Source organism: Dendrobates tinctorius, unplaced genomic scaffold (assembly GCF_039654945.1).
Source record: "Dendrobates tinctorius isolate UK_male_01 unplaced genomic scaffold, ASM3965494v1 ptg000232l, whole genome shotgun sequence".
NCBI lineage: Eukaryota > Metazoa > Chordata > Amphibia > Anura > Dendrobatidae > Dendrobates > Dendrobates tinctorius.
Window position 1 is genome coordinate 13,695,749 of NW_027361899.1, and position 25,603 is coordinate 13,721,351.

The 25,603-nt window shown below is 41.5% G+C and overlaps 1 protein-coding gene across 1 annotated transcript in view; it reads right to left on the bottom strand.

Annotated features, from left to right (window-relative positions):
• ALK (ALK receptor tyrosine kinase) overlaps positions 1-25,603 on the bottom strand; it is a 969,161-nt gene that overhangs the window by 19,361 nt on the left and 924,197 nt on the right. Inside the window, exons 24-28 of the mRNA XM_073556354.1 lie at positions 10,722-10,819; positions 10,007-10,099; positions 7,114-7,215; positions 6,827-6,961; positions 6,140-6,230 (exon numbers count right to left, since the gene is read on the bottom strand). Of these exons, the coding sequence (XP_073412455.1) occupies positions 6,140-6,230; positions 6,827-6,961; positions 7,114-7,215; positions 10,007-10,099; positions 10,722-10,819 (519 nt within the window). The remainder of the gene's footprint in view (positions 1-6,139; positions 6,231-6,826; positions 6,962-7,113; positions 7,216-10,006; positions 10,100-10,721; positions 10,820-25,603) is intronic.

The window sequence follows — 25,603 nt, forward strand, 5'->3', positions numbered from 1 at the left end:
GTACATACATTATATTACTGATCCTGAATTACATTCTGTATTATACTCCGGAGCTGCACTCACTATTCTGCTGGTGCAGTCACCGTGTACATACATTACATTACTGATCCTGAATTACATTCTGTATTATACTCTGGAGCTGCACTCACAATTCTGCTGGTGCAGTCACCGTGTACATACATTACATTACTGATCCTGAATTACATTCTGTATTATACTCCGGAGCTGCACTCACTATTCTGCTGGCACAGTCACCGTGTACATACATTACATTACTGATCCTGAATTACATTCTGTATTATACTCTGGAGCTGCACTCACAATTCTGCTGGTGAAGTCACTGTGTACATACATTACATTACAGCTCCTGAGTTACTTCCTGTATTATACTCCAGAGCTGCACTCACTATTCTGCTGGCACAGTCACTGTGCACATACATTACTGATCCTGAGTTACATCCTGTATTATACTCCAGAGCTGCACTCACTATTCTGCTGGTGCAGTCACTGTGTTCATACATTACATTACTGATCCTGAGTTACATCCTGTATTATACCCCAGAGCTGCACTCACTATTCTGCTGGTGCAGTCACTGTGTACATACATTACTGATCCCGAGTTACATCCTGTATTGTACCTCATAGCTGCACTCACTATTCTGCTGGTGCAGTCACTCTGTTCATACATTACATTACTGATCCTGAGTTACATCCTGTATTATACCCCAGAGCTGCACTCACTATTCTGCTGGTGCGGTCACTGTGTACATACATTACTGATCCCGAGTTACTTCCTGTATTATACTCCAGAGCTGCACTCACTATTCTGCTGGTGCAGTCACATGACATTACTGATCCTGAGTTACATCCTGTATTATACCCCAGAGCTGCACTCACTATTCTGCTGGTGCAGTCACTGTGTACATACATTACTGATCCCGAGTTACATCCTGTATTATACCTCAGAGCTGCACTCACTATTCTGCTGGTGCAGTCACTGTGTTCATACATTACATTACTGATCCTGAGTTACATCCTGTATTATACTCCAGAGCTGCACTCACTATTCTGCTGGTGCAGTCACTGTGTACATACATTACATTACTGATCTTGAGTTACATCCTGTATTATACTCCAGAGCTGCACTCACTATTCTGCTAGTGCAGTCACTGTACACATACATTACATTACTTATCCTGAGTTACTTCCTGTATTATACTCCAGAGCTGCACTCACTATTCTGCTGGTGCAGTCACTGTGTACATACATTACTGATCCTGGGTTACATCCTGTATTATACTCCAGAGCTGCACTCCCTATTCTGCTGGTGCAGTAACTGTGTACATACATTACTGATCCTGAGTTACATCCTGTATTATACTCTAGAGCTGCACTCACTATTCTGCTGGTGCAGTCACTGTGTACATTCATTACAATACTGATCCTGGGTTACATCCTGTATTTTACTCCAGAGCTGCACTCACTATTCTGCTGGTGCAGTCACTGTGTACATTCATTACATTACTGCTCCTGAGTTACTTTCTGTATTATACTCCAGAGCTGCACTCACTATTCTGCTGGCACAGTCACTGTGCACATGCATTACATTACTGATCCTGAGTTACCTCCTGTATTATTCTCCAGAGCTGCAGTCACTATTCTGCTGGCACAGTCACCGTGTACATACATTATATTACTGATCCTGAATTACATTCTGTATTATACTCCGGAGCTGCACTCACTATTCTGCTGGCACAGTCACCGTGTACATACATTACATTACTGATCCTGAATTACATTCTGTATTATACTCTGGAGCTGCACTCACAATTCTGCTGGCACAGTCACCGTGTACATACATTACATTACTGATCCTGAATTACATTCTGTATTATACTCTGGAGCTGCACTCACAATTCTGCTGGTGCAGTCACTGTGTACATACATTACATTACAGCTCCTGAGTTACTTCCTGTATTATACTCCAGAGCTGCACTCACTATTCTGCTGGCACAGTCACTGTGCACATACATTACATTACTGATCCAGAGTTACCTCCTGTATGATACTCCAGAGCTGCATTCACTATTCTGCTGGTGCAGTCACTGTGTTCATACATTACATTACTGATCCTGAGTTACATCCTGTATTATACCCCAGAGCTGCACTCACTATTCTGCTGGTGCAGTCACTGTGTACATACATTACTGATCCCGAGTTACATCCTGTATTATACCTCAGAGCTGCACTCACTATTCTGCTGGTGCAGTCACTGTGTTCATACATTACATTACTGATCCTGAGTTACATCCTGAATTATACCCCAGAGCTGCACTCACTATTCTGCTGGTGCAGTCACTGTGTACATACATTACTGATCCCGAGTTACTTCCTGTATTATACTCCAGAGCTGCACTCACTATTCTGCTGGTGCAGTCACATGACATTACTGATCCTGAGTTACATCCTGTATTATACCCCAGAGCTGCACTCACTATTCTGCTGGTGCAGTCACTGTGTACATACATTACTGATCCCGAGTTACATCCTGTATTATACCTCAGAGCTGCACTCACTATTCTGCTGGTGCAGTCACTGTGTACATACATTACATTACTGATCCTGAGTTACATCCTGTATTATACTCCAGAGCTGCACTCACTATTCTGCTGGTGCAGTCACTGTGTACATACATTACATTACTGATCTTGAGTTACATCCTGTATTATACTCCAGAGCTGCACTCACTATTCTGCTGGTGCAGTCACTGTGTACATACATTACTGATCCCGAGTTACATCCTGTATTATACTCCAGAGCTGCACTCACTATTCTGCTGGTGCAGTCACTGTGTACATACATTACATTACTGATCCTGAGTTACATCCTGTATTATACCCCAGAGCTGCACTCACTATTCTGCTGGTGCAGTCACTGTGTACATACATTACATTACTGATCCTGAGTTACACCCTGTATTATACCCCAGAGCTGCACTCACTATTCTACTGGTGCAGTCACTGTGTACATACATTACATTGCTGATCCTGTACTGGGCTGGGCTGGGGGTCTACTTGGGGGGTCTGCTGTGATGTCTTTATTTAATGAACCTGTCCTTGGTATCTATATTGCGGGGGTCTCTTCTGTATCATTTATCCTAGTTCCAGTGTCAGTATTTATTTAGTGATTCTAGTTGGAGGTTGATATTAATTTAAGGGGTCTGGCCTTGGGTCTACATTTAGGAGACTAGGTCTGGGGGTCTATATACCGGAGTGTCAATTTTCTTGTTTCCTGTTTTCCGGAGATCTGGTCTCAGGTCTGTATTCGGGGGGGGGATCTGATCTCAGGTCTGTATTCGGGGGTCTTGTCTTCCACTGTGTATTCGGGGGGGGGGATCTGATCTCAGGTCTGTATTCGGGGGGGATCTGGTCTCAGGTCTGTATTTGGGGGGGATCTGGTCTCAGGTCTGTATTTGGGGGGGATCTGATCTCAGGTCTGTATTCAGGGGGGATCTGATCTCAGGTCTGTATTCGGGGGTCTTGTCTTCCACTGTGTATTCGGGGGGGGGGATCTGATCTCAGGTCTGTATTCGGGGGGGATCTGGTCTCAGGTCTGTATTTGGGGGGGATCTGGTCTCAGGTCTGTATTTGGGGGGGATCTGATCTCAGGTCTGTATTCAGGGGGGATCTGATCTCAGGTCTGTATTCGGGGGGGATCTGGTCTCAGGTCTGTATTTGGGGGGGATCTGATCTCAGGTCTGTATTCAGGGGGGATCTGATCTCAGGTCTGTATTCGGGGGGGATCTGATCTCAGGTCTGTATTCAGGGGGGATCTGATCTCAGGTCTGTATTCAGGGGGGATCTGATCTCAGGTCTGTATTCGGGGGGGGGATCTGATCTCAGGTCTGTATTCGGGGGGGATCTGATCTCAGGTCTGTATTCGGGGGGGGATCTGATCTCAGGTCTGTATTTGGGGGGGGATCTGATCTCAGGTCTGTATTCGTGGGGGATCTGATCTCAGGTCTGTATTCGGGGGGGATCTGATCTCAGGTCTGTATTCGGGGGGGATCTGATCTCAGGTCTGTATTCGGGGGGGATCTGATCTCAGGTCTGTATTCGGGGGGGGATCTGATCTCAGGTCTGTATTCGGGGGGGATCTGATCTCAGGTCTGTATTCGGGGGGGATCTGATCTCAGGTCTGTATTCGGGGGGATCTGATCTCAGGTCTGTATTCGGGGGGGGATCTGATCTCAGGTCTGTATTCGGGGGGGATCTGATCTCAGGTCTGTATTCGGGGGGGATCTGATCTCAGGTCTGTATTCAGGGGGATCTGATCTCAGGTCTGTATTCGGGGGGGGATCTGATCTCAGGTCTGTATTCGGGGGGGATCTGATCTCAGGTCTGTATTTGGGGGGGGATCTGATCTCAGGTCTGTATTCGGGGGGGATCTGATCTCAGGTCTGTATTCAGGTGGTCTTGTCTTGCAGTGTGTATTCGGGGGGGATCTGATCTCAGGTCTGTATTCAGGTGGTCTTGTCTTGCAGTGTGTATTCGGGGGGGATCTGATCTCAGGTCTGTATTCAGGTGGTCTTGTCTTGCAGTGTGTATTCGGGGGGGATCTGATCTCAGGTCTGTATTCGGGGGGGATCTGATCTCAGGTCTGTATTCGGGGGGATCTGATCTCAGGTCTGTATTCAGGTGGTCTTGTCTTGCAGTGTGTATTCGGGGGGGATCTGATCTCAGGTCTGTATTCGGGGGGGGATCTGATCTCAGGTCTGTATTCAGGTGGTCTTGTCTTGCAGTGTGTATTCGGGGGGGATCTGATCTCAGGTCTGTATTCGGGGGGGATCTGATCTCAGGTCTGTATTCGGGGGGGATCTGATCTCAGGTCTGTATTCAGGTGGTCTTGTCTTGCAGTGTGTATTCGGGGGGGATCTGATCTCAGGTCTGTATTCGGGGGGGATCTGATCTCAGGTCTGTATTCGGGGGGGATCTGATCTCAGGTCTGTATTTGGGGGGGGATCTGATCTCAGGTCTGTATTCGGGGGGGATCTGATCTCAGGTCTGTATTCAGGTGGTCTTGTCTTGCAGTGTGTATTCGGGGGGGATCTGATCTCAGGTCTGTATTCAGGTGGTCTTGTCTTGCAGTGTGTATTCGGGGGGGATCTGATCTCAGGTCTGTATTCAGGTGGTCTTGTCTTGCAGTGTGTATTCGGGGGGGATCTGATCTCAGGTCTGTATTCGGGGGGGATCTGATCTCAGGTCTGTATTCGGGGGGATCTGATCTCAGGTCTGTATTCAGGTGGTCTTGTCTTGCAGTGTGTATTCGGGGGGGATCTGATCTCAGGTCTGTATTCGGGGGGATCTGATCTCAGGTCTGTATTCAGGTGGTCTTGTCTTGCAGTGTGTATTCGGGGGGGGATCTGATCTCAGGTCTGTATTCGGGGGGGATCTGATCTCAGGTCTGTATTCGGGGGGGATCTGATCTCAGGTCTGTATTCGGGGGGGATCTGATCTCAGGTCTGTATTCAGGTGGTCTTGTCTTGCAGTGTGTATTCGGGGGGGATCTGATCTCAGGTCTGTATTCGGGGGGGATCTGATCTCAGGTCTGTATTCGGGGGGGATCTGATCTCAGGTCTGTATTCGGGGGGATCTGATCTCAGGTCTGTATTCGGGGGGGATCTGATCTCAGGTCTGTATTCGGGGGGGATCTGATCTCAGGTCTGTATTCGGGGGGATCTGATCTCAGGTCTGTATTCGGGGGGATCTGATCTCAGGTCTGTATTCAGGTGGTCTTGTCTTGCAGTGTGTATTCGGGGGGGATCTGATCTCAGGTCTGTATTCAGGTGGTCTTGTCTTGCAGTGTGTATTTAGGGGGTCTTGTCTGTATATTAGAGGATTTGGTCTAGTATCTGTATTTGTTTAGGGGGTCCGGTCTGCGGTGTCATTATTTTACTGTAAGGGGTCTGGTCTTGGGCTGCTGTTGATGGACCTTGAATATGACGCTTGTTTGCTTGCTTTGAGCAGCTTGTTAGAGCGGAGGCTCCCGCTGGGGGACGCTGGGTCCTGGGTGGAGGGCGCCCCTGCTTTATTCTTCTATATATCTGGCTCTGGGGCCGTCGTTGGGCTTTGGCTGCTACCTGAGTGCAGTAGTCGATTCTCTCCAGTATGATGGAAAAGTGCGGCCGGTCCTCGGGTTGATGCTGCCAACATTGCGTCATTATTCGGTACCTATAATGCACAGGCAGAAAAAACATTGGGCTATAACATACAGGGTGGAGTCTCCGCACCCCAGCTTCCCGGATTACCGGCCCCCTCAGCGCTTTACCACATAACATCAAATGATAAGAGACCAGAGTTATATTATTGTAAATGCTCCATTCACTTCTGGAGCTGCACTCAAAAATCTGCTGACTGCCACTTAGGATCTGTCGGCAGCGTGCGGAGAGACCCCTCCCGAAAGCCAACCCCAATACTGCCCAGTACGAGAGCTGGGGGCGATTACATCTTGACCAAGCATTTTTGGCAGGGTGTAGCACTCCACTCACATCCAAAGCTGTTTTCAATATTGTAACATTGGATTTTCACACTAGGAGTTTGAAAAAAACTGTGCGGTTTGTGGAGTGATCACGCCGTAGGCAGTGAGGCAAATGGAGGCGCACAATGACTGTGCATGTGAACTGTGTTGCAGAATTGTATTTGCAGCTCTGGATGTGACTGGAGACTGGACCCGACTAGAGTTCCCCTTATAGACGAAAAAATTAATATTTCAAAGTTACATTTTATGCAAAACTGAATAACTGCGGACTTTATCCAAATCTACATACACGGGTCCTGGGCAGTTTTTGGGGGGATCCATCCTTCCTCCGCTGGTGACGAACTCCAAAACTTCCTGGTTACTTTTACTGGGGTACGGCATGTAACCCAAAGAGAAAATCTCCCACAGGAGGACCCCAAAAGACCTGAAAGTAAAAAAGTGCAGTGAAACAGTCTGCAAATCAGTGACGATCGGTGGGGAAAACTGGAAGGGAAAAAGCTCAAACTGGGGACCAATCAGAAAAGTTTTTGTAAACTTTGCAGCAGTTTATTAACTCGCTTTACAGTAGAGACTCACCATGTGTCTGTCTTAGATGTAAATATCCCTTCCATGAAGGCCTCGGGGGGCATCCACTTTACTGGCAGCATGGCACAGCCTCCTTTTCTGTAATAACTGGCCCTGGGGAGATGGAGTTAATCTCCTGGTTACTAAAACTCACTTTATAGCTTTTTCCCTCCAAACTCAAGGTTAAATAATATTAGTAAATCAATGCATCACAAAAGTATGCTCTAGAGCTCTTTCGGCTGAGAAAAATAAAGTTTATCCCATCGCTAGGGGACTAAGAATCTCAATGTTATCGTATTTCAACGGTCAGAGCATTATAAATCAGGGATGGGGGCGCTGTTGCATTGTCATCTATGAAAATAGTTTGTTGATGTCAGTGGTAGGAAAGGGTACTGCATGTAAATAAAAGCATTGTCACATATCAAATGCGATAACTTTGGATGGAAGCATCACATTAAATTATTAGAAGCCTCTATTTAGTCACAAAGACTTGTTCTAAGGGATGACACTGAGTATTATAAACATGAAATATTCCCTTTAAAGCAATATAACAATTGTTGGCTCCTTTCAATTGCATTGATGGAAAAAAAAAAAGTGGGATTGAGGATTTTAGGGTTCTTTTTAACAGTTATAATCATCATCATCCCTTAAAAAAGAAAAAATATGACACTGGTAAAAGCTTGAAAGATGTTCTCCTGCAGCCTCCATTTAGAAGGAATTATCGTAACTTAATGTGCTATAATTTCTGGTAATTATTTCAAGGAACACAACAATCTTCAGCTCTTGTGTATAATTATAAGCAGCGTTCAGTGCTTTTATGATCAGCAAAGTATCGGACCTGACCTTTCAAGGAAGTAATTGTTTTTCCGGTCAGATAACGCTCTGCATTAAATATTAGTTATGTTTGTTCTGCTTTGAACCAGCCGCTTCCCGGGGTCTACAAGCCACAATTTGCTGGAAACTAAGAATTTCGTTGCTACCCCAGAACCCTTTTATGCAGTTTGTTGTATTGTTGATCTGTTGCAGGTTGTTCTGATCACATGCTGATTTTTTTCTATCCAATTGGGGTAATAATAAAGTTGCCATTTTTGCTAGTAAAAGAATTATTTGCAACTTATTGCTAATAAGTCAATTTCTTTCCTTTACCTCTAGGGGGCGATCTGTACATGGCAAGTTAATGGGAGAGAAAAACAGATGAAAACCGATCACTCTCAGGTGACTGCTCGGAATAAGCTGTCTGTGTCTACATGAGGAATAACACTGTCTGGCCACTAGATCACTTGTATCCTGGAATTTTCATTATTTTTCCCCTCTTCTGGCGCTAGCTCTCTAATTTTCAGTTCTCTCTGAACTAGTGGGTGTAGACTAGCTGCTGTTATGTCTGCCATACGCAGACGTGAGGGATTGCTGCTCCTCTGTCACTATGTAGCACATGTTCAGAAGCAGCAGCAGAATTGAAGACAAATATAGCAGCATTGGGCAGTGTGAATGCAGCTCTGGAGTGAGCCGAGACACTTATTAGAATGAGATGGCATGGATGACAAAATACAGCAATACTGAGCTTTGTAGCTGTAAATCCAACTCTGGAGTGAGATAAATACTTACTAGAAAGGAGCTGCATGTGGGAAAATATAAAACAGTACTGAGTAGTAGAGGTGTGAATCCAGCGCTGGGGTGAGCCAAAACACTTACTAGAAAGTGATGGCATGGTTGACAATATACAGCAGTACTGAGCTGTGTAGCTGTAAATCCAACTCTGGAGTGAGATAAATACTTACTAGAAAGCAGATACATGTGGGACAATATAAAGCAGTACTGAGTAGTAGAGGTGTGAATCCAGCGTTGGGGTGAGCCAAAACACTTACTAGAAAGCGATGGCATGGTTGACAATATACAGCAGTAGTGAGCTGTGTAGCTGTACATCTAGCTCTGAAGTGATATAAGGACTTATCAAAAAGCAGCAGCATGGAATATACATGAGCACTGAGCTGTGTAGCTGTGAATCTAGCTCTAGAGCGAGATAAATACTTGCTAGAAAGCAGGAACATGGAGGACAATATACAGAAATACTGAGTATTTTAGCTTGGGCTGAGATAAAACGCTTACAAGAAACCAATGAACACAGACAAAAGTTCTTCCTAAGTGAAAGTGATATCTCTGCTCCATCCATTGATGACCGGAACGATTTATATCCGTTCTGCCTGCCGTTGCCCTTTGACTTTTTTTTTTAACAATTGTCTTATGATATTGCTCTGTATCAGCACAGATGGCCCCCAGTACTGGTTCCTCTCATCACCATCCTGGAGGACACTGAATGTGGGGTGTAGTATGTCCACCCATAGATGCCCCCAATTTTTCCTTTTTAAATATGTTTATTAAGTTTTAGATTTTTAAGGGTAAATATGGGAATGGAGGGTAGGTAACAAAACTAGGGGAAGGAAAGAGAGGAAAAGGGAAAGGGTGGGAAGATAAAAATTAGCGAACTCACTATTTTATATATATGTTCTGTATTTCTCCAATAGACAACAGTTCTAGTAACTACAAGTTCCATAATGCCTCCCCCAAGCATAACATAGGCCGGCGTGGCCCAATCGCATCTAGCAGAAGATAAAGATTATAGATCATCACAATTAGTGATCAGGATGCTGGACAGACGGCGGAGCAGGTCTGAGCCCAGGAGAGGAGACCGCCCGCGCTCTGTGCAGCTGCATGTCGCATGCAATGTATAAACTGCAGCCGAACGCAAGCCGGATTCAGTGCATCGGTCACCCGACTCTGCAGGATCAGGGTTGGCATAATCTGCCTGGGATTTTATTATTCAGAAGCCTGTAACAGACGTCTTGACCCCAGGAGACAAAGAAGGATGAGTTGTATTTTCTCTATTAATCACTTTCGGTCTTCTTACCTGTATATATCGCGAGCCATCCCGAAATCCCCAATTTTTGCGACTCTGCCAGGACCTTGACAGGTGAGGAGGCAGTTCCTTGCAGCGATGTCTCTGGAAAGACATGATCAATTATTTTAATAAAGGTCAGTCAATAAACCGCTGCGACTGGCACCTCAGGACGAGCCGCCCGTCTCAGATGAGCCGAAGACTTTTATGTCAAATTCCGTGGAAGTTTATACCTACAACGAGCTATCACACCATCAGGGGTAATGTTAGCCGTCTTGCTGTGAAATGGCGCAGCCCCATTCTCCATTTTTGTTTTTAAAACTTAATTGCAATACAGTTTATAAATAATACCGCCATATAGTAAAAGTCTGATAGCATCTTACAGTGTGAACATTACAATACCACAGTAACATTCTTACGAACTGCTCAAATAATAACACTAAACATTACCAGAGCTCGGGCCACAATGTAACTTTAAGCCTCAATGGGCACTGGAAGGTGTGTCGATCATTAGAAAATGGCAGAGGAGAACGATGGGGGCAGATCAGGATAAATACAGTGGTATTCAATAAGGCATTGGAGAATATACTGCACAGACACTGACTCAGCAGAGACGAGCAGAGTTTATGGGAATTAAATGTGGATTTTAAATGCAGCTTTGGATGTGACTAGAGAATGGACAGGTCTATATTCCTATGCCCTTCTGAAGAAACCTTTCTGCAGGTACCTGTGAATAAAATGGTTCTCCTCCAGATACTGACAGCCATTAGCTATATCATGAGCCACATTCAGTAGGTCAGTCATGGTAAGGGAAGATGGCTGGTTCTATAGAGAGACAAAGAATAGGAAACGTTATAGAATATGACATAAAATATTGGAAAAACTAAAACAGTGCGGAATTTAGTATATGAAACCAATGAGAAAATAATATAAAAAACAATTATAATGTACTGTACACAAGAATATAACTACTATAATACTGCCCCTATACACAAGAATATAACTACTATAATACTGCTCCCTATGTACAGGAATATAACTACTATAATACTGCCCCTATGTACAAGAATATAACTACTATAATACTGCTCCTATGTACAACAACATAACTACTATAATACCGCCCCCTATGTACAAGAATATAACTACTATAATACTGCTCATATGTACAAGAATATAACTACTATAATACTGCCCCTATGTACAAGAATATAACTACTATAATACTGCCATATATACAAGAGTATCACTACTATAATACTGCCCCTATGTACAAGAATATACCAACTATAATACTGCCTCCTATGTACAAGAATATAACTACTATAATACTGCCCTCTATGTACAAGAATATAACTACTATAATACTGCCTCCTATGTACAAGAATATAACTACTATAATACTACTCCTATGTACAAGAATATAACTACTATAATACCGCCCCCTATGTACAAGAATATAACTACTATAATACTGCTCATATGTACAAGAATATAACTACTATAATACTGCCATATGTACAAGAGTATCACTACTATAATACTGCCCCTATGTACAAGAATATACCAACTATAATACTGCCCCTATGTACAAGAATATAATTACTATAATACTGCCCCTATGTACAAGAATATCACTACTATAATACTGCCCTCTATGTACAAGAATATAACTACTATAATACTACTCCTATGTACAAGAATATAACTACTATAATACTGCCCCTATGTACAAGAATATAACTACTATAATACTGCTCCTATGTACAAGAATATAACTACTATAATACTGCCCCTAAGTACAAGAATATATCTACTATAATACTGCCCCATATGTACAAGAATATAACTACTATAAAACTGTTCCTATGTACAAGAATATAACTACTATAAAACTGCCCCTATGTACAAGAATATAACTACTATAATACTGTCCCCTATGTACAAGAATATAACTACTATAATACTGCCCCTATGTACAAGAATATAACTACTATAATACTGTTCCTATGTACAAGAATATAACTACTATAATACTGCCCCTATGTACAAGAATATAACTACTATAATACTGTTCCTATGTACAAGAATATAACTACTATAATACTGCTCCTATGTACAACAACATAACTACTATAATACTGTTCCTATGTACAAGAATATAACTACTATAATACTGCCCTATGTACAAGAATATAACTACTATAATACTGTTCCTATGTACAAGAATATAACTACTATAATACTGCCCCTATGTACAAGAATATAGCTACTATAATACTGCTCATATGTACAACAATATAACAACTATAATACTGCTCATGTGTACAAGAATATAACTACTATAATACTGCCCCTATGTGCAAGAATATAACTACTATAAGACTGCCCCTATGTGCAAGAATATAACTACTAATACTGTTCCTATGTACAAGAATATAACTACTATAATACTGCCCCTATGTGCAAGAATATAACTACTAAAATACTGCTCCTATGTACAAGAATATAACTACTATAATACTGCCCCTATGTACAAGAATATAACTACTATAATACTGTCCCCTATGTACAAGAATATAACTACTATAATACTACTCCTATGTACAAGAATATAACTACTATAATACTGCCCCTATGTACAAGAATATAACTACTATAATACTGCTCCTATGTACAAGAATATAACTACTATAATACTGCCCCTAAGTACAAGAATATATCTACTATAATACTGCCCCATATGTACAAGAATATAACTACTATAAAACTGTTCCTATGTACAAGAATATAACTACTATAAAACTGCCCCTATGTACAAGAATATAACTACTATAATACTGTCCCCTATGTACAAGAATATAACTACTATAATACTGCCCCTATGTACAAGAATATAACTACTATAATACTGTTCCTATGTACAAGAATATAACTACTATAATACTGCCCCTATGTACAAGAATATAACTACTATAATACTGTTCCTATGTACAAGAATATAACTACTATAATACTGCTCCTATGTACAACAACATAACTACTATAATACTGTTCCTATGTACAAGAATATAACTACTATAATACTGCCCTATGTACAAGAATATAACTACTATAATACTGTTCCTATGTACAAGAATATAACTACTATAATACTGCCCCTATGTACAAGAATATAACTACTATAATACTGTTCCTATGTACAAGAATATAACTACTATAATACTGCTCCTATGTACAACAACATAACTACTATAATACTGTTCCTATGTACAAGAATATAACTACTATAATACTGCCCTATGTACAAGAATATAACTACTATAATACTGTTCCTATGTACAAGAATATAACTACTATAATACTGCCCCTATGTACAAGAATATAGCTACTATAATACTGCTCATATGTACAACAATATAACAACTATAATACTGCTCATGTGTACAAGAATATAACTACTATAATACTGCCCCTATGTGCAAGAATATAACTACTATAAGACTGCCCCTATGTGCAAGAATATAACTACTAATACTGTTCCTATGTACAAGAATATAACTACTATAATACTGCCCCTATGTGCAAGAATATAACTACTAAAATACTGCTCCTATGTACAAGAATATAACTACTATAATACTGCCCCTATGTACAAGAATATAACTACTATAATACTGTCCCCTATGTACAAGAATATAACGACTATAATACTGCCCCTATGTACAAGAATATAACTACTATATTACTGCCCCCAATGTACAAGAATATAACTCCTATAATATTGCCCCTATACACAAGAATATAACTACTATAATACTGCTATGTACAAGAATATACCAACTATAATACTGCCCCTATGTACAATAATATAACTACTATAATACTGCTCCTCTGTACAAGAATATAACTACTATATTACTGCCCCTATGTGCAAGAATATAACTACTATAAAACTGCCCCTATGTACAAGAATATAACTACTAAAATACTGCTCCTATGTACAAGAATATAACTACTATAATACTGCCCCTATGTACAAGAATATAACTACTATAATACTGTCCCCTATGTACAAGAATATAGCTACTATAATACTGCCCCTATGTACAAGAATATAACTACTATATTACTGCCCCCAATGTACAAGAATATAACTACTATAATACTGCCCCTATACACAAGAATATAACTACTATAATACTGCTATGTACAAGAATATACCAACTATAATACTGCCCTTATGTACAAGAATATAACTACTATAATACTGCTCCTCTGTACAAGAATATAACTACTATAATGCTGCCCCTATACACAAGAATATAACTACTATAATACTGCCCCTATACACAAGAATATAACTACTATAATACTGCCCCTATGTTCAAGAATATAACTACTATAATACTGCTCCTCTGTACAAGAATATAACTACTATAATGCTGCCCCTATACACAAGAATATAACTACTATAATACTGCCCCTATGTTCAAGAATATAACTACTATAATACTGCTCCTATGTACAAGAATATAACTACTATAATACTGCCCCTATGTTCAAGAATATAACTACTATAATACTGCTCCTATGTACAAGAATATAACTACTATAATACTGCCTCCTAGCTGTGAGGTTGTGTGTTTGTAGCTCTCCTGATGTCTGGAGCAAGCCCAGGGGGAGGCCACCCTGGGCGGGGTAACTCCCCAAGCAAGGCCCAGGCTTCCAGGCCTACACTTGGAAGTAACACCCAAGTTGTGTCTAAGGCGGATGCAAGTCCCAAAGTTGTTTCTGAGGGAAAGAAAGCTCAGAATGGAAGTAGCAGCAGCAGCAGCAAGAAAGATGAAGCTGTGAAAGTACGTAAAGTCAAATTCACCGCACACTCAGAGGGATTTATGCAAATAAGTGCTTATTTTATTATATACAAAACATGTGGGAGCCAAACAAGAATATATAGCACGAAGTAGAAGCGATATAATAACACGACGTTTCGGCTCAGTCCGAGCCTTTATCACTTTTATCGCTGAATTGAAAGTCGGATCTTTGAATAAAGAGGAATAGAACTCCCAAGAGAATAGCCCAAGAAAGATGGCTGTTGATAGGACCCTATCAACAGCCATCTTTCTTGGGCTATTCTCTTGGGAGTTCTATTCCTCTTTATTCAAAGATCCGACTTTCAATTCAGCGATAAAAGTGATAAAGGCTCGGACTGAGCCGAAACGTCGTGTTATTATATCGCTTCTACTTCGTGCTATATATTCTTGTTTGGCTCCCACATGTTTTGTATATAATAAAATAAGCACTTATTTGCATAAATCCCTCTGAGTGTGCGGTGAATTTGACTATTATTAGTAATAGGACCTACTGGTCCGTTACACCTGCACCTCGCCATTGGACTTGAGTGCACGCTATCCTCCTAGTTAAAGTACGTAAAGTAACGGAACAAGGAAAAGCCATGGCTGTGGGTAAGAAAGTTCCAGTTAAGCAGTCGGCCAGCCAAGGCAAGCAGAGTGAAGGACAACTAGGAGAAATCCAAAAGAAATCTACTGGTGAGAAGCTGAATGGAGGAAAGCAGCCTGCAGCTCAGGAGGTGCCATCACCATCTTCAGGTGTGCAGCTGACTCCCAGCAGACAGAGGAGAACCTCACTGGAGAGACAGACGCTCCAGGAGAACCTGCAGCAGAAGCATGTGGTGGCCAGCATGGCGAGCTCTGGGCGCACAAGGTCGCAGTCAGGTGGCAGCAGTAAAAGTGCTGTGGAGCCTGGAGCCACGAAACCAGCGGTGGTGAAAGTTAAGGAGACGTCTGGTTTCAAGCATCCAGGGACATTGCTGAAAGCAGGATCCCAGGAGGAGACGCCATGTGCACCTGAGCTTCAGGTCGCAGAGGAGATCCCAGGACTGGTCAAGAGGCTCGGTGAGTTACAGCAGCACAAAGACTTGCTGCAGAAACAGATAGAAATGGGCTATAATGTAAAGGCTGCTAATCCTGGTGGGGATCACACCTTTTGTGATCAGACTCTGAACATGCTTGGTATACAGCTGGCAAAAGTGGTGAAGGACATGGACTGTGTCCTAGAGAGGATGGGGCCCCTGGCAGAGACTTATAGGAACCAGGAACTGTTTATGTCACACAAGCAGGACTCTGCAGGTTCCAGCTCAGACATTGTTCCAGGTGGGCCCCAGAAGCCGGTGCGGCCAGTGCTGCAGCCTGCAAGCTTTTGCTTCCAAAAGGGTCAGACACTGCAGTCGCAGCAGCCTGCGGCAGATCCCAAGCAGCAGCATGTTATGCAGATTCCAGCAGGTGTACCACAAGTCTCAGAATGCCCAGCACAGCAGCCTGCAGCAGATTCCAAGCAGCAGCATGGACTGCACTTTCCAGCAGAGGGACTACAAGTCTCAGAATGCCAAGCACAACAGTTGGGCGGTGGACATGTGCCGGTCATTACTGATGGTGCCCAGCAGGGCTCTGATGCTGGGGATAACCGCACTGTATCTGGGGGGTCGGGGGCTTGGGGGAGCACAGTATCTTTGGTGGACGCTGCACAGTCTGATAATGACATTGATGCTGATGATAACAATGTGCATAATAATGTCTGTGATTTTCCCCCTTTAATTTCGAGCACACAAGGTGTGGCTGCCCCTCCTGCTGCAGATCTTCACCCCGTCAGTCAACCCAATGTGACCCCGCACGGTCCCCCCAGTAATGCCTGGAGTCGTGGTGCTCCGTCCTTTACCTCTGGTACCAATTATACAGGCCGGCCGTTTAAACGGAGAAACGTTGTGCGTTTCCGGCACAGAGGTGCCAAGGAGGACCTGCCAGACAGGAGGTTTGTCATCAGGGAGCTCTTGTGCCACCAGATGGGGTTTGTGCCAGTCAGCATCCTGGCAGTGATTAATCTTCCAGACAGGCAGGGCTATGATGTCAGCTTTAAGCTCATGTCTGACCTGGACAGATTCTGGTCTAGTTTCCCCAAGTTTAGAGACACGGAGGGATGGAGTAAGTTCAGCTTTATTCCTATCTCTAAGCCAGATACCGTTACTGTTAGTGTCATCTTCTGGAATGAGTCTGTTCCCCCGCAGGACATTGAGGTGTGGATCCGGAGGCATTGTGACCTGGTCTCTGACCTCACCAAAAGCAGAGACAGTGATGGTATCTGGACGGGAGGGTGGCGGGTTTTGGTGAAACTGCGCCAATGCAATAACATCACTGCCCATTTACCCAACTCCTTCTTTATTGGGAGGGAGAGGGGTGTGTGTTTCTATCCTGGGCAGCCTCGTAAGTGCTTTAAATGTGGCAAGGCAGGTCACCTGGCAAATACCTGTACTGTGGTGAACTGCAGCCTGTGTGGGGAGGTCGGCCATCTAGCTGCAGACTGCCAGAACATCAGGTGCAACCTCTGTGGGAAGATCGGTCACCCTCACAGGGACTGTCCAGACGCCTGGCACAACATCTGTAAGGACTTTCCTGACGAGGACTTGGTGGCAGGGGCAGAGATTCTGGAGGAGGCAGCTTTACTGTCAGGGGAAATACTGACCAGACCAGAGGTCCACCAGGGGTCTACTCAGCTAACACCAGAGCAGCAGGGTTCAGAGAGAGAACAGGGGAGTATGGAGGTTGTACCTCAGGGGCAGCGGTCACAGGAAGGCATTACTTCAGTGCTACCATCTGTGTCTGAAGAGTATAGTAATAATCAGAAAAGGAAGAAAAAGGACAAGGCCTCCCGTAAACCTGAGGAGTATGACACTGGCCAAGGAGCCGGGAAGAAATTCCAGAGTTCTGCAGGTGTAATGGTCGTATCTAACAGGTCTGATGTTCTGTCTGAGTCTGACGGCGATTTTGAAGATGACCTTAAGAGAATTGACGCAGAGTGTGATAGGGACGTAGAGGACTGTCCTCCGCCAAAGCGGAAGCCCTTACCTGAGGGCACTCGGGTGGAGTCTGAGATGGAGACCGGTGGTGAACAGAATAACTCCGACTCAGATCTGTGACGCTGTGAACCAGATAATGTCCAAACTCAGATAGGGAAAATCATTAGGAGAAATTAGGAAATGTTAAGATAGAGAAGGATGAGTCACTGGGTAGGAACATGATGAGCTCTGTTTGCAAAGTGTGTTTTTTTTTTTTTTTTTTTCCCTCCTCAAACTAGGAGTATGGACTCTAAGTTAATTTGATATGTATAAACTGGATATGTAATGAATGTATGTACAATCCTAGTGAATTCAGTTTTGCATTATTGGAGGAATGTTATTTGTATTTGTTTGGTTTTTACAATAAAAATTGCCCCTATGTACAAGAATATAACTACTATAATACTGCTCCTCTGTACAAGAATATAACTACGATAATACTGCCCCTATGTACAAGAATATAACTACTATAATACTGCTCCTATGTACAAGAATATAACTACTATAATACTGCTCCTATGTACAAGAATATAACTACGATAATACTGCCCCTATGTACAAGAATATAACTACTATAATACTGCTCCTCTGTACAAGAATATAACTACGATAATACTGCTCCTATGTACAAGAATATAACTACTATAATACTGCTCCTATGTACAAGAATATAACTACTATAATACTGCCCCTATGTACAAGAATATAACTACTATAATACTGCTCCTATGTACAAGAATATAACTACGATAATACTGCTCCTATGTACAAGAATATAACTACGATAATACTGCCCCTATGTACAAGAATATAACTACTATAATACTGCTCCTCTGTACAAGAATATAACTACGATAATACTGCTCCTATGTACAAGAATATAACTACTATAATACTGCTCCTATGTACAAGAATATAACTACTATAATACTGCCCCTATGTACAAGAATATAACTACTATAATACTGCTCCTATGTACAAGAATATAACTACTATAATACTGCTCCTCTGTACAAGAATATAACTACGATAATACTGCTCCTATGTACAAGAATATAACTACTATAATACTGCTCCTATGTACAAGAATATAACTACTATAATACTGCCCCTATGTACAAGAATATAACTACGATAATACTGCTCCTATGTACAAGAATATAACTACGATAATACTGCTCCTATGTACAAGAATATAACTACTATAATACTGCTCCTATGTACAAGAATATAACTACTATAATACTGCCCCTATGTACAAGAATATAACTACTATAATACTGCTCCTATGTACAAGAATATAACTACTATAATACTGCTCCTATGTACAAGAATATAACTACTATAATACTGCTCCTATGTACAAGAATATAACTACTATAATACTGCTCCTCTGTACAAGAATATAACTACGATAATACTGCCCCTATGTACAAGAATATAACTACTATAATACTGCTCCTATGTACAAGAATATAACTACTATAATACTGCTCCTATGTACAAGAATATAACTACTATAATACTGCCTCTATGTACAAGAATATAACTACTATAATACTGCCCCTATACACAAGAATATAACTACTATAATACTGCCCCTATGTTCAAGAATATAACTACTATAATACTGCTCCTATGTACAAGAATATAACTACGATAATACTGCCCCTATGTACAAGAATATAACTACTATAATACTGCCCCTATGTACAAGAATATAACTACTATAATACTGCCCCCTATGTACAAGAATATAACTACTATAATACTGCCCCTATGTACAAGAATATAACTACTATAATACAGCCCCCTATGTACAAGAATATAACTACTGTAATACTGCCCCTATGTACAAGAATATAACTACTATAATACTGCCCCTATGTACAAAAATATAACTACTATAATACTGCTCCTATGTACAAGAATATAACTACTATAATACTGCTCCTATGTACAAGAATATAACTGCTATAATACTGCTCCTATGTACAAGAATATAACTGCTATAATGCTGCCCCTATGTACAAGAACATAACTACCATAATACTGCCCCTATGTACAAGAATATAACTACTATAATACTGCCCCTATACACAAGAATATAACTATCATACTGCCCCTATACACAAGAATATAACTACTATAATACTGCTCCTATGTACAAGAATACAACTGCTATAATACTGCCTCCTATGTACAAGAATATAACTGCTATAATACTGCCCTCTATGTACAAGAATATAACTACTATAATACTGCTCCTATGTACAAGAATATAACTACTATAATACTGCCCCCTATGTACAAGAATATAACTACTATAATACTGCCCTCTATGTGCAAGAATATAACTACTATAATACTGCTCCTATGTACAAAAATATAACTACTATAATACTGCCCCCTATGTACAAGAATATAACTACTATAATACTGCCCCCTATGTACAAGAATATAACTACTATAATACTGCCTCCTATGTACAAGAATATAACTACTATAATACTGCTCCTATGTACAAGAATATAACTACTATAATACTGCCCCTATGTACAAGAATATAACTACTATAATACTGCCCCTATATACAAGAATATAACTACTATAATACTGCTCCCTATGTACAAGAATATAACTACTATAATACAGTAATTAAAACTGCCCTGATGTGTTGATGACAGATGATACACTTGGTGGTAACAATCTTCCGGCTTTCTTTTCCACCATGTGTCTACATTCGGTAGATTGTGAGATCTGGTTCTTGCGCTGATATTGGAGGGATTGTCCATTAGTTACTTTCCTATTAGTATCTTATCAGATGGAGATGAGTTTTGGAAACACAGAAGATGGGACGGGTGATTTATGATTTCTGTGAGATAAACAGGATAGAATGTGATGTTCTGACTGCAGAACATTCTTCTTTTTCACTGAGGCCGCTGCACTAATGTGCTTGAAAGGTGAAAACAATGGAGGCTGCTTCTGCTGAAGACTATTTATGAGAGTAATTCCCTCCGACAATGCTAGTCTGACAGTCTGACAAAGATTACAGGACAAGCCATGCAGCAGGCAGAGATAGAGATATATACTGTATATATATATATATATATATATATATATATATATATATAATATATGTTTTTTGTAACATCAAAAAACAAGTTTCTTCCAGGTCATCCTAAGTCAGACAGCTGCCAATGATCAGACTGCAGAATCGTGTGTAAGGAGCCAAGGATATGGCTGTATGCTCATGTGCTCCAGTTCTCTATGTAACAATTCTCTCTCTCTATTTACCAACTGTATTGGTACCTTGCATCTTTATGAAAACATAGGACAGATAGTACTGTCTCCTCTCCTTTTATATGATGTAGGCATAGATAGTACTGCCTCCTTGTCTCTCCTTGTAAAAGATGTAGGCATAGATAGTACTGCCTCCTTGTCGCTCCTTGTAAATGATGTAGGCATAGATAGTACTGCCTCCTTGTCTCTCCTTGTAAATGATGTAGGCATAGATAGTACTGCCTCCTTGTCGCTCCTTGTAAAAGATGTAGGCATAGATAGTACTGCCTCCTTGTCGCTCCTTGTAAATGATGTAGGCATAGATAGTACTGCCTCCTTGTCTCTCCTTGTAAATGATGTAGGCATAGATAGTACTGCCTCCTTGTCGCTCCTTGTAAAAGATGTAGGCATAGATAGTACTGCCTCCTTGTCGCTCCTTGTAAATGATGTAGGCATAGATAGTACTGCCTCCTTGTCGCTCCTTGTAAATGATGTAGGCATAGATAGTACTGCCTCCTTGTCTCTCCTTGTAAATGATGTAGGCATAGATAGTACTGCCTCCTTGTCCCTCCTTGTAAATAGAATAGAATAGAATAGAATAGAATAGAATCGTAGAGTTGGAAGGGACCTCCTGGGCCATCTGGTCCAACCCCCTGCTCAAAGCAGGATTCGCTAAATCATCCCAGTCAGATGTCTGTCCAGCCTCTGTTTGAAGACTTCCATTGAAGGAGAACTCACCACTTCTCGTGGCAGCCTGTTCCACTCATTGATCACTCTAACTGTCAAAAAGTTTTTTCTAATATCTAATCTGTGTCTCCTCCCATTCAGTTTCATCACATTGCTTCTAGTCTTTCCTTGTGCAAATGAGAATAAAGTTGATCCTTCTACAATGTGACAGCCCTTTAGATATTTGTAGACAGCTATTAAGTCTCCTTTCAGTCTTCTCTTTTGCAAACTAAACATTCCCAAATCCTGCAACCTTTCCTCATAAGACAGGGTTTGCAGACCGGTCACCATTCTGGTCGCTCTTTTCTGAACTTGCTCCAGTTTGTTGATGTCTTTTTTAAAATGTGGTGCCCAAAACTGGACACAATATTCCAGATGAGGTCTGACCAAAGAGGAGTAGAGGGAAATAATGACTTCACGTGATCTAGACTGTATGCTTCTGTTAATACATCCTAGAATTGCATTTGCCTTTTTTGCTGCTGCATCACACTGTTGACTCATATTCAGTCTGTGATCTATTAGTATACCCAAGTCTTTTTCACATGTGCTGTCACTTAGCCCTATTCCTCCCATTCTGTATATGCTTTTTTCATTTTTATTGCCCAGATGTAGTACTTTGCATTTCTCCCTGTTAAAAACCATTCTGTTAGTTGCTGCCCACTTCTCCAGTTTATTTAAATCTTTTTGAATCCTCTCTCTCTCTTCTCTAGTATTAGCTATCCCTCCTAGCTTTGTGTCATCAGCAAATTTAATCAGTTTACCCTCAATTCCTTCATCTAAATCGTTGATAAAGATGTTGAACAATACAGGGCCCAGGACAGAGCCCTGTGGTACCCCACTTGAGACATTCTTCCAACTGGATGTGCAGCCATTTACGACCACTCTTTGGGTCCGATCACTAAGCCAGTTATGAATCCACCTAACAGTTGCCTTGTCCATTCCATACTTAGTCATTTTTTCAATAAGGATTGTATGAGAGACTTTGTCAAATGCTTTGCTGAAGTCAAGATATACTATATCTACAGCATTTCCTTGATCCACCCAATCAGTGATACCGTCATAGAAGGAAATTAAGTTAGTCTGACATGACTTATTAGTTAGAAACCCATGCTGACTCTGTTTAATCACTTCATTCTTATCCAGGTATTGACATACATGTTGTTTAATAATTTGTTCAAAGATCTTTCCTGGTATAGAAGTCAGACTCACCGGCCTATAGTTGCCTGGGTCCACCTTCTTCCCCTTTTTGAAGATAGGAACAACATTTGCTCTTCTCCAGTCTTCTGGCACTTCTCCTGTTCTCCAAGAATTTTCAAAGATTATGGAGAGGGGTTCAAAAATTTCTTCTGCTATCTCCTTCAGTACTCTGGGGTGTAATTCATCTGGACCTGGAGACTTGAATTCATTTAGGTTAGCTAAGTGTTTCCTCACTATCTTTCTGTTTATAGATATCCTGGATTCTTCTATTCCCTTAATAGGACAGTGAATAACAGTTGATGTTGCATTTCCTTTCTGAGAGAAAACAGATGCAAAATAGGAATTTAAAAGTTCAGCCTTCTCAACATCCTGTCTTACCATTTCATCATTTTCATCCTGTAAAAATCCTATAGCATCTTTGACTTTTCTTTTACTTTTGACATATCCCCAAAATCCTTTATTATTGCTTTTGACATCTCTTGCAAGCCTCAGTTCATTTTCAGCTTTAGCTAATCTGATTTGTGCCCTGCAGGTTCTGCAGACAGCATTATATTCTTCTTTAGATATGCCTCCCTCTTTCCATTTTATAAACATTTTTTTCTTCCTTTTTAGCATGTGCTTAAGTTCTGTGTTCATCCATCCTGGTTTCCTTAAATGCTTCACATTCTTCCCTCTTTTTGGAATTGTTAACAACTGTGCTTTGAGAATTTCATTTTTCAAGATTTCCCATCCTTCCTGGACATTTTTGTCTTTAAGGATATCCAGCCATTGGATCCCTCCAATTCTCTTTCTCAATCCCTTAAAATCTGCCTTTCTGAAATCTAACCTTGACGTCTGAGTCTTCACAGGTCTTCCGCCTCTAGTTATCCAAAATTCTAAAATAGCATGGTCGCTACCTCCTAGGGTCCCAGCCACTTTTACCTCCTCAATCATTTCATCCCTGTTTATAAGGATTAGATCCAAGGTAGCAGTTCCCCTTGTTTTCTCCCTTACCTTTTGGAAGATAAAGTTGTCAGCAAGAGAGGATAAGAATTTCCTTGACCTGTTAGTTTTGCCTGAGAGAGATTCCCAACAAATGTCTGGATAGTTGAAATCTCCCATGACAACTATGTCATATTTTTTGGAGAACTTGGCCATCTGATGCATAAAGAGTTCATCTATATCTTCGGCTTGCACAGGCGGCCTGTAGTAAATGCCTACAATGGTGTCCTTTCCATTGTTCTGTCCTTGTATTCTTACCCAAACAGTTTCCACAGAACTCCCAGTCTCTGAAGCTTCAATCTCTGTGCAGATATACGCGTTTCGAACATACAATGCGACACCCCCTCCTCGTTTATCAAGTCTGTTTCTTGCAAATAAGTTGTATCCTTCTAGTCTTGTATTCCAATCATGTGTATTGTCCCACCAAGTTTCAGTGATTCCAATTACATCATATTTCTTTTCCTGTGTTAGTAGTTCCAATTCTCCTTGTTTGTTGCCCATGCTTTGTGCATTAGTATAGAAACATTTTAGTTTGTGATTGGTTTCTCTTTCTCCAATATTTGATGTAGACATATATAGCACTTCCTCATTGTCTCTCCTTGTAAATGATGTAGACATATATAGCACTGCCTCATTGTTTCTTCTTGAAAATAGTTGAGACAGAGATAACAAAGATATTACCTTTTTATTTTTCTTTGTGTCTTATCTAATATATAAAGCTCAAGTGTGTGTATGTGTGTATGTCCGGGATTGGCATCCGCACCGTCGCAGCTGCAGCCACAAAATTTGGCACAGTCACACGTCTGGACCCCGAGAGTGTCCTAGGCTATGTTGTGAGGTGAAATTTTAACCCCGCGCATTTCAATTCACCAAACAATTTTGCCCCTATCTACATAATGGGGAAAAAGTGTGTGTATCAAGCCCCGCCCCTAATTATGATGTCACAATGGTTGCCATGGCGATGCTGATGTCATCATAGGTTGCAAGCCCCGCCGCTCATTATGATGTCATAATGGTTGACTATGGGATGGAGGATTTGTGATGGGTATATGGGCACTGGACTATGGGATGGAGGATATGTATGATGGGTATATGGGCACGGGACTATGGGATGGAGGATGTGTGATGGGTATATGGGCACGGGACTATGGGATGGCGGATATGTATGATGGGTATATGGGCACGGGACTATGGGATGGCGGATATGTATGATGAGTATATGGGCATGGGACTATGGGATGGAGGATGTGTGATGGGTATATGGGCACGGGACTATGGGATGGAGGATATGTATGATGGGTATATGGGCACTGGACTATGGGATGGAGGATATGTATGATGGGTATATGGGCACTGGACTATGGGATGGCGGATATGTATGATGGGTATATGGGCACGGGACTATAAGATGGTGGATATGTATGATGGGTATATGGGCACGGGACTATGGGATGGCGGATATGTATGATGGGTATATGGGCACTGGACTATGGGATGGCGGATATGTATGA